The following is a 10,240-nucleotide window of genomic DNA, read 5'->3' as shown; positions in this document are numbered from 1 at the left end:
ACCGAAAAAAAAAAAAAAAAGTAAAATGTAACTATATTCAAAGTGTCCAGGGATTAATTAGAGCAATTATTTTTAGAAGTTATTTTTCTTGTAAAATATTGTAATTATATATTAAAATTAAAAGACAAGGGATGGGAAGGTGGCTCAAGTGGTAGAGCATTAGCCTTGAGCTGAAGAGGTGAGGGACAGCGCCCATGCCCAGAGTTTAGGCCCCACAACCGACAAAAGAAATTAAATAAATAAAGGACAAAAATGATCATGAAAGGCTGGGAAGGTGGCTCAGTGGTAGAGCGCTTGCCTTGCATGCGTGAGGCCCTGGGTTCGATTCCTTAACACCACATAAGCAAAAAGAAAAATCCGGAAGTGGCGCTGTGGCTCAAGTGGTAGAGCGCTAGCCTTGAGCTGAAGAGCTGAGGGACAGTGCCCAGGCCCAGAGATCAGGCCCCACAACCTGACCCCCCCCCCAAAAAAAAATGAGGGCTGGGAAGGTGGCTCAGTGGTAGAGCGGGCTTGCTTTGCAATGCATGAGGCCCTGGGTTCGATTCCCCAGCACCACATAAGCAAAAAGAAAAAAGCCGGAAGTGGCGCTGTGGCTCAAGTGGTAGAGCGCTAGCCTTGAGCTGAAGAGCTGAGGGACAGCGCCCAGGCCCAGAGTTCAGGCCCCACAACCAGACCCAAAAAAAAAAAAAAAAAAAAAAATGATCATGAACAAATACCACACTGTGAAATCAACTTTTCAAAATATAAAAGCAGAAATTATTTGAATAAAACACTGTAATCTACTTTTTAAAACTAAAGTCAGAGGCAATTTTTACAAATTTTACAGTCTTAGCAAAGTGAAAACACTATGAGGCACAATAAAAATTTTAAAAGTTTGTTTCAGAAAGGAGCAATTCCCATAATGTGGTGGGTGAGATTCTTTTTTTTTTTTTCTTTGGGTCCCGTCGTGGGGCTTGAACTTACGTTTAAGTATGGCTGTCTTTAAGGTCTTGTTTGTTTTATTTGCTGAGAAATATTTCAGGCTCAATGCATGTATCCATTTTAATTCTGTTTCAATAGCATACAACAGCTGACAATGATCAGACTAAAGAGCGGCTCGCGTGGTTCACTCACTCTGTGCTCAGGGCTCTTTCCTGCCAGTTGCCTTATCTGTGTTCATTTTATTAAGGAGCCAAGTTTTGGCAGGAAGATCACAAAAATCCATGCAGTCTGAAACAGGTACTTCTCAAGGCAAAGACCTGGACTTTCATTGTTGTTTGAGTCCAAGAGATACAACAACAATAACAAAACCATGAATAGGCTGGGCTACACTGGATCATGCCTATAATCTCATCTACTCAGGAGGCTGATCGGAAGATCACACAGTTCAAAGTCAGCCTAGGCAGAAAAGTTCATGACACTTATCTCCAATTTACCAGTAAAAAGCCAGAAGTGAAGGAATGGCACACACAGTTGTGCACCAGCCTTGAGAGGAAAAGCTAAGGGAGAGCACACGGTTCCTGAGTTCAAGCCCTATTACAAGCACAAAAGCAAAGCTAATTTCCACCAATACTCTTCACACACACAGCAGCCTTTCTTTTGTCTCAGGACACCAACCTGTTTATTCATTTCCATGAGATTGGATCAGATGAGGCCAGATATCTGTGTGCAAATGTTTCACAAATAAGAAAGAATTTGTTATTGAAATGTTCTCCACTGCCCTGATCAGTGATTGGTCCATTTCTAATACTCTTGAAAATTTGATTGGTCCTTCCATTGACAGCCATATCCACTTGTCCTATCCACCAGTGGGTGTGGGTCCATGCTTATGTTGGGAGGAGTCTACTTTTGGTAGCCCTGCCGGCAAGTTCCACAGTTCCAGATACCCACAGACAGTCAAATAGGCATTTCCCTGCATCATGTGCCTTTAGGTACTACACTGGAAGTGGTTTTTGAAGTAATGCAGAGCCAGCTTGTACTGGATCTGAGCTTTGGTGTTGGTCCGGTATTTGCTGTAGTTCCTCTCCAGGGCAGCCAGCTCTGGGTCCGCTGATGGATGTCGGGACTGGTGATTCACCATCACCTGTGGGCAGGAGCCCACCAGCAGGCTCCCCAGTCCATCAATGAAGAACTCTGCAAAGGAAAGAGGGAGCAGGAGAAAAAAGACAGCTGTATCAGAGAGCCAGGGGCCTCCTGCAGTTCTAGGAAAATAATCACAGGAAGCTCCACTCCATGGAAAGCCACCCCTTTGAATCCAAGAATCTGTGGGTACTGATGGGGTAAGAGGAAACAAACAATCCCACTTCTCAGACCTGGGGGTACTGATTGGGGTAAGAGGAAACAATCCCATTTCTCAGATAGGTGTGGGCAGAGAGGCAGAGACCAGGCAGAAGGAAGAAGAGGGGCAGAGGAAAGGCAATGGCTAGTTGCAGTGTTCCAGGAAAGTCCTGAAAAAAGAAAAATGAAGCAGGTGGGACAGAGGGATGGGACAGAGTTGTAGGAAAAGGACAGATGAGGGGATTCTCAGACAGTAACAAGCCAAGAGAAGTCTCAGAAGAGAAGAGAAATGATCTGGGAAGCAAAGACCAAGAGGGCCTTAATCTGAGGAGATGGGGTAGTGAGACCCACTGGGGTGGTCTTTTGCAAGGACAAGCTTCCAGGATCGACCCCCAACCCCAGCTTGTTTCCTCATCCTTACCTGAATGAGCCACTCGTTGCAGTCGGGGATCAAAGCCAACTCTTTGGAGTCGCTCTGTGTGGGCCAAGAAGAAGTTGGTAACACCACCAGTCACCACGCAGCTGGGGAAGCCGTTGAGGCGCTGGAAGGCCCCCGGCCTTCGGTGAATACAGTCCCCATTCTCACCCTGCTCAAGCAACAGCTTGAACTGGTACACGTTTCCCTGCACACTGCCACCCACCTAGCCAGGGAACAAAAATGAAGACACAATTATCCATCCTGCCTCTTCCAGGAAGCTTTCAGGGATTGTTCCTCCAAGAATAGTACCTCCTTGGATCTCTTCTTCTGGATCCAATGATCTTGCCCTGACTCACTTTTTGCTTTGTGACTACAACTCTTCTCAAACAGGTGTTGGGTCCTATGAGTCTGTGAATCTCTGCCACTATTGCCTGTGTTGGGAAGAGTCTACCGTGTGTGTGTGTGTGTGTGTGTGTGTGTGTGTGTGTGTGTGTGTGTGTGTGTGTGTGTGTGTGTGTGTGTGTGTGTGTGTGTGTGTGTGTGTGTGTGTGTGTGTGTGTGTGTATGCACGCACACTCCCCCTACAGGCAGTCCTCCATCCCTGCAGGAGCTCACTGCATGCTCCCTTTCATGAAGAGAGAGTATTGAGTACAGGTAAGAGGTGGCCTATGCACCCAACCATTATTTATAATTTTCAAAAGAAAATGTTCACAGAACCAAAGTATTGCTGTCTTTAATCGCATATTTGGTCCAGGAAAGAAGTCAGAAATGATACACAAAGACATAATCTAAAACGCAGAACAATTGTGGGGAGGGAGGGGGCAGGATGTGTGGTATAGTTTACTCAAAGTAAGCATAGAGGCAAAAGCAGAATCCCTGCATCTTCTGATCTCTGTTCCCTGCTCTGCACCTTGGAGTCTGTTGGCTCCTCCATCAGCCCCTCCCCCCTTTTGCTCCTCTGTTTTCTCCAATCCTTTCTTTTCTCTCCTCTGTCACCCTTCCCCACCACTGCAGACTAAGAATTGTCCTTACCACATCCAGTTCTGTTTTCTCCAGGACATCCACCAGCACCTCAATCTTGGTCTTGTTGGTAAAGAGGAAGTCATCATCTACCCAGAGAACATATTTGGTTGTAACTTGAGAGATGGCCAGGTTCCTCCCTGCAAACCAACCCTGTAAAAGAGCATAGGACTGATCAGAAGTTCCTGGCCCTAGATGCAAAGTAGAACCACCTAGGTGGTTCCTGAACTTCCATCTGCTCCTCAGATAGACTAAGTCACTCCCAAATAAGTCAGAATCTATGTGGGGAAGCATAGCGAGACCATTGTACAACCAAGGTTGAAACCAATGGAATCAAAGAGAGCCCATGGCTCCAAGAAACATGGATCAAAGTTTGAGACAAAAATCTAAAAAGTCTTCCTTTTGGCTTAGTGTCCTCTGTGTCCCGCAGGAATCCTGGGATATCACACGCCTCCAGTCATTTACAAAGACTCTTCTTATCAACTTCCATGCCAAATACGAGGTAAGAGGATATGACCACTCCCTTTGTGAAGAAAAGTGAAGGTGACCCTTGTCTCTTTACGACCACTCCCTTCATGGAGAAAAGTGAAGGTGACCCTTGTCTCTTTACGACCACTCCCTTCATGGAGAAAAGTGAAGGTGACCCATGTCTCTTTGAATCTGGAAGTTGTAAAGGGCCTCAGAAAACAGGCCCCGCCCCCTCCCACTGGTGGACTCTGCTTCCTCAAGAAGACCACGGAAGCAGCCACATCCAAGGTAAAGTCTGACTCTGGGGCCCTCCTGCCCCAGGAGGCAGGTGTTCCTCAAGCTGAGAGGAGCATACCTTCCCAAAGGGCATGATGTAATACTCCACATACTCGTCTTTAATTTCCATGGGCTTTTCACTGTCATCAGCCACGATTACTGTCAAGTCCGGGTAATACTCTCGAATACTCTTGAGCAGGTCCAGAAGCTTGTGGGGACGGAGGAAAGTCTTGGTGGCAATAGTCACCAAGTTTCTGAGCTTCTTCTCTAGATAAAATAAAGGGGGAGAAGGGCGGCAGTTGCCAGAGCTAGGTCACAGAAACCTCTCTGTCTTGGTTTGTTTTATTCTGGTTGGTTTTGGTTGGCTGGTTGGTTATAGGTTTTGTTTTTCATTTTACTTTTTTTTTTTTTTTTTTTTTTTGGGTCCGGTCTGTGGGGCCTGAACTCTGGGCCTGGGTGCTGTCCCTCAGCTCTTCAGCTCAAGGCGAGCGCTCTACCACTTGAGCTACAGCGCCACTTCTGGTTTTCTGGTGGTTTATTGGAGATAGGAGTCTCATGGTCTTTCCTGCCCGGGCTGGCTTTGAACTGTGATCTCAGATCTCAGCCTCCTAAGTAGTTAGGATTACAAGTGTGAGCCACCAGTGCCCAGCAGGATCTTATGCTTATAAGGTAAGCACTGTACTATTTGAGCCATACCTCCAGCCTTGTTTGGTTTTTGGAGTGTTGGGGATCAAACCCACAACCTCATGTACACTAAGCTCCATCCCAGCTGCCAAGAGGTTTATTTAATTTTTTAATTTGTGCCAATACTGGGCTCAAACTCAGTACCTTGGCTTTTTCCACTCAAGGTTGGCATTCTACCTCTTGAGCCACAGCTCCACTTCCAGCTTTTTATGGATCAGAGATAAGAGTTTTCTGTGTGGACTGGCTTTGTGTGTGTGTATACATTTTTTATTGTAAAAATGCTGTACAGAGGGGTTACAGTAACATGAGCAAAGTAATGAGTACATTTCCTATTGATTGTGGACTGGCTTTGAGCCGCAATCCTCAGATCTCAGCCTCCCGACTAGCTAGGATTACAATGCCAGTGTCCCCATATCATCTCCACCACACCCTCTTCAATGATGTTTTCAGCCTCATCCCAACCTGACTCCAGCAATGGATTGAGCCCTCTGAAATCATGAGCCAAAAGAAATCTTTCTTCCTTAAGATTGTCCCTCTCAAGTATTGGTTGCAGAAATGAAACAGTAATTAATGCACACACAGTAAGTTAAATCTAATTATCAACATTGGAGGAATAGAGCTTCTAAATCTTTTGGTCAGGAATCGGATCCGTCCCTTGTTTTGATCAATATTCCTTCATCTCAGGGGTGAGCCCTCTTTGAAGTTCACCAGTAGCTCTACAGGATGCTGTTGTGGAGCCCCCAGGACAGCGAGCAGCCTTACCTGGGCCAGGGTCGTATAACTTGGGGATGACAGGATAGCGGATGGTCACAGGAAACTTGGCTACTGAGGACTGGCACTCCAAGCTCACTGGAGGGAGGAGAAAGGTTAGAGTTCAGGTAGCATTATATCTGAAATAGAGTCCACGCTGGCCCCAGGTAGCTGATAAGAAAGCCCGGCTGAGATGAGATGTAAGGACCTCCCTCTACTCCCTCCCAGCCTAAGGCTCCTGATGTGTGTCCTCAGGACAACCTGCTGTTTATCTCTTAAACCCTTATTTCCTCTCCTGTGAGATTATGTGGGGAGGGATCATAATGAGAAAACCACCATATCTTGTCACACAGGGTCATTTTCTTTTTATCTTTTTGTTGTTGTTAGTGGTGGTGGTCATGGTGCCTGAACTCTGGGCCTGAGCACTGTCCCTCAGCTCTTCAGCACAAGTCTAGTGCTCTACCACTTGAACCATAGCACTACTTCCAGCTTTTTCTGCTTAAGTGGTGCTGAGGAATCAAACCCAGGGCCTCATGCATGCTAGGCACACACAGCCCAGCCCCTCACAGGGTCATTTTCTAAAGGGAGGTTTTCTAAATATGAAACTGGGGGCTGGGAAGGTGGCTCAGTGGTAGAGGGCTTGCCTCACATGCATGAGCCCCTCGGTTCCATTCCTCAGTACCACATAAACAGAAAAAGCCAGAAGGGGTGCTGTGGCTCAAGTGGTAGAGGGCTAGCCTTGAGCACAAGAAGGTCAAGGACAGTGCCCAGGCCCTGAGTTCAAGCCCAGGACTGGCAAAAAAAAAAAAAAAGTCCACAGAAGCCGGGCACTGGTGGCTCATGCCTGTAATCCTAGCTACTCAGGCGTCTGAGATCTGAGGATCACAGTTCAAAGCCAGCCCGGGCAGGAAAAGCCATGAAACTCTTATCTCCAATAGACCACCAGAAAACCCAAAGTGGTACTGGGGCTCAAGTGGTAGAGTGCTAGCCTTGAGCTGAAGAGCTGAGGGGCAGTGCTCAGGTCCAGAGTTCAAGCCCCATGACCAACAACAACCACCAAAAAGAAGTTCACAGACTTTCCTACCCAAGCTGGTTTTGACCTTTAATCCTCAGATCTCAACCTCCTGAGTAGCTAGGATTATAGCCATGAATCACTGGTGTCCAGCAAGAAAGGGGTATTTTTTTTTTTTAAGCTGACTTGAAAGAAGTTAGCAGAATTGGGCTGGGAAGGTGGCTCAGTGGTAGTGTTTGCCTCGCATGCATGAGGCCCTGGGTTTGATTCCTCAGCACCACATAAACAGAACAAGTCGGAAGTGGCACTGTGGCTCAAATGGTAGAGTGCTAGCCTCAAGCTGAAGAGCTGAGGGACAGCACCCAGACCCAGAGTTCAAGACCCATGACCAACAAAAAGAAAGAGAGAGGGGCTGGGAAGGTGGCTTAGTGGTAGAGCACTTGCCTTGCATGCTCAAGGCCCTGGGTTCGATTCCTCAGCACCACATAAGCAAAAAGAAAAAAGCTGGAAGTGGTGCTGTGGCTAAAGTGGTAGAGCACTAGCCTTGAGCTGAAGAGCTGAGGGACAGCGCCCAGGCCCAGAGTTCAGGCCCCACGACCGGACACCCCTAAAAAAAAAAGAAAGAGAGAGAGAGAGAGATGAAGGAAGGAAGGAAGGAAGGAAGGAGAAAGGAAGGAAGGAAGGAAGGAAGGAAGGAAGGAAGGAAGGAAAGAAGGAAGGAAGGAAGGAAGAAAAGCAAGCAGAAGTTGTTATGCCAGGAATGACTAGAGTGAGGAGAAAAAGGAGGAGAAAAATCATGCCCTTGGAATTGGGATTCCCTCCTACATCTTCTCTTTCCACTAGTGCCCAAGACAAGATATAGATGCACAGACTCGCTCCCTCTCAGCTGGAGACTTCAGCTTTGTGATTTGAAGACAATGACTAACAGAATTAGATGGTGCTATGGTTTGGAGTATTCACCAAAGGTCTGTGTAGTTGGGCTGGGAAGGTGGCTCAGTGGTAGAGCGCTTGCCTTGCATGCCTGAGGCCCTGGGTTCGATTCCTCAGCACCACATAAGCAAAAAGAAAAAAAGCCGGAAGTGGTGCTGTGGCTTAAGTGGTAGAGCACTAGCCTTGAGTTGAAGAGCTGAGGGACAGCGCCCAGGCCCGGAGTTCAGGCCCCACGACCGGACCCGAAAAAAAAATCAAAACAAAGGTCTGTGTAGTAAAGATTTGTTTGCCAGCATGATGCTATTAGGAGGTAGAGCATGGTGGGAGACCTTTCAGCTATTGTGGACGTGTCTACAATAAAGAGGACCATGAGACCTAGCCCCTTCCTCTTCTGTCCTCTTTTGCTTCCTGGCCATGTGATTTTGCTGTATCTCCTGCAAAAAGCAGAGGCCAACCCACCATGGAATGAAATCTCCAAGGCTGTAGGCCAAAGTAAACCTGGTCTTTGGTATTTGATATAGTAAGTCAAACAAGTGCTCTACCACCAAGCTGTATCTCCCCAGCCCTTGACCAACACACTTGGTTTCCGCTGAGTGTCCACAAGGTACAAAGTGAGCAGTGTGAATCATCTGCTTCCTCCTTGAGTGACTCTGTGAGGCTCTTTGCAATATAAAGATGGTATTAGGGATTGTAATCGGGAAGCTAAGTGTCTGGGCTTCAAAACAGATGCAAGGGAAGAATCCTCTTCTTCTTTTTTTTTTGGTAGTGCTCTACCACTTGATCCACAGCGCCATTCCAGCTTTTTCTGCTTATGTGGTGCTGAGGAATTGAACCCAGGGCCTTATGCATGCAAGGCAAGCACTCTACCACTGAGCCACCTTCCCAGCTCCCTTTTTTTTTTTTTTTTTAAGTCGGTCATGGGGCTTGAACTCTGAGCCTGGGCGCTGTCCATCAGCTCTTCAGCTCAAGGCTAGCACTCCAGCACTTGAGCCACAGCGCCACTTCTGGTTTTCTAGTGGTTTATTAGAGATAAAAGTTTCACAGACTTTTCTGCCTGGGCTGGCTTTGAACCTCGATCCTCAGACCTCAGCATCCTAAGTAACTAGGATTACAGGCATGAGCCATCAGCACCTGGCTAAATAAAGTAGAAGGAGCCTAGCACTAGTTGCTCATGCCTGTAATCTTAGGTACTCAGAAGGCTGAAATCTAAAGATTGTGGTTTGAAGCCTGCCTGGGCAGAAAAGTCCATGAGACTCTTTGTTGTTGTTGTTGTTTTGGATGGGGAGGGTAGGACCAATAGTGGGGCTTGAACTTTGGGCCTGTGGACAGTTGCTGCACTCTTCAGCTCAAGGCTAGTGCTCTACCACTTGAGCTACAGCACTGCTTCCTAGTTGCAAGGGAAGAATCTTGAAAGCAGGTTAGGCTTCCCAGAAGATTTCGACTGGGCCCAGAGGTGTTTTCTAACTCCCTAAGCACTGCACAATCAAAAGCTCTTACCCATGTCTACCCTGTTGTGCTGGTAGTCTGTGCTGGTGTATGTCACGTGTTGGAGGACAAAATTCAAAATCTTCCGATCCCTGGTCAAGATGGTCATCTGTTTCTGGCCTCTGCCCTGCACCACATCGTATGGGATGTCAGCAAGGGTGTTTAGTTTCCCCAGAGAAGCTTTCAAGGTGACCTAGGGTGGCAATAAGTATACTCACATTATTGTCAGCCACCAGTGGCTCATGCCTGTAATCCTAGCTACTTAGGAGGCTGAGATCTGAGAATCAAGGCTCAAAAGCCAGCTTGGACAGACAGATCTTAAAGACGCTTATCTCCAATTAAGCACCCAGAAGCCAGAATTGGAGCTGTTTCTCAAGCAGCAGAGCACCAGCCTTGAGTGAAAAAGCCAAAGAAGAGTACAAGTCCCTAAGATCAAGCCCCGGTACCAGTCCCCCAAAAAGCTGTACCGTGAATCACCATCATCAATCTTTAGAACATCCTTATTATTCCCAAGTGACACTTTATGTTTTTATTTATTCACTTATTTTTGCCAGACCTGGGGCTTGAACTCTGGGCCTGGGCGCTGTTCCTGGGCTTTTTTTTTTTTTTTTGCCAGTCCTGTAGCTTGAACTCAGATCCCGGGCACTGTCCCTGAGCTTCTTTTGCTCAAGGCTAGCACTCTACCACTTGAACCCCAGCACCACTTTGAGCTTTTCTGCTTGTGTAGTACTAAGGAATTGAACTCAGGGCTTCATGCATGCTGGGCAAGTACTCTACCATGAAGGCACATTCTCAGCCCCTCCTGAGCTTCTTTTGCTCAAGGCCAGTGCTCTATCACTTGAGCCACAGTGCCACTTTCAGCTTTGTTTTTGAGTAGTTCATTGGAGATAAGAGTCTCATAGAGGCCGGGCACTGGTGGTTCACACCTGTAATCCTAACTA

At 47.1% G+C, this 10,240-nt stretch overlaps 1 protein-coding gene across 1 annotated transcript in view; it reads right to left on the bottom strand.

Moving 5' to 3' along the window:
* Nucleotides 1-1,455: 1,455 nt before the first annotated feature.
* The window catches only part of B4galnt2 (beta-1,4-N-acetyl-galactosaminyltransferase 2), a 30,026-nt gene continuing 21,241 nt past the window's right edge, over nt 1,456-10,240 (bottom strand). Inside the window, exons 6-11 of the mRNA XM_042673873.1 lie at nt 9,312-9,492; nt 5,885-5,971; nt 4,518-4,705; nt 3,707-3,847; nt 2,678-2,897; nt 1,456-2,112 (exon numbers count right to left, since the gene is read on the bottom strand). Coding sequence (XP_042529807.1) covers nt 1,907-2,112; nt 2,678-2,897; nt 3,707-3,847; nt 4,518-4,705; nt 5,885-5,971; nt 9,312-9,492 — 1,023 coding nt within the window. The 3' untranslated portion in view covers nt 1,456-1,906. The remainder of the gene's footprint in view (nt 2,113-2,677; nt 2,898-3,706; nt 3,848-4,517; nt 4,706-5,884; nt 5,972-9,311; nt 9,493-10,240) is intronic.

This window comes from Dipodomys spectabilis, unplaced genomic scaffold (assembly GCF_019054845.1).
Source record: "Dipodomys spectabilis isolate Male_0828 unplaced genomic scaffold, ASM1905484v1 ptg000018l, whole genome shotgun sequence".
In the NCBI taxonomy this organism is placed as follows: domain Eukaryota; kingdom Metazoa; phylum Chordata; class Mammalia; order Rodentia; family Heteromyidae; genus Dipodomys; species Dipodomys spectabilis.
This window is presented reverse-complemented; position numbering and strand designations above follow the sequence as displayed.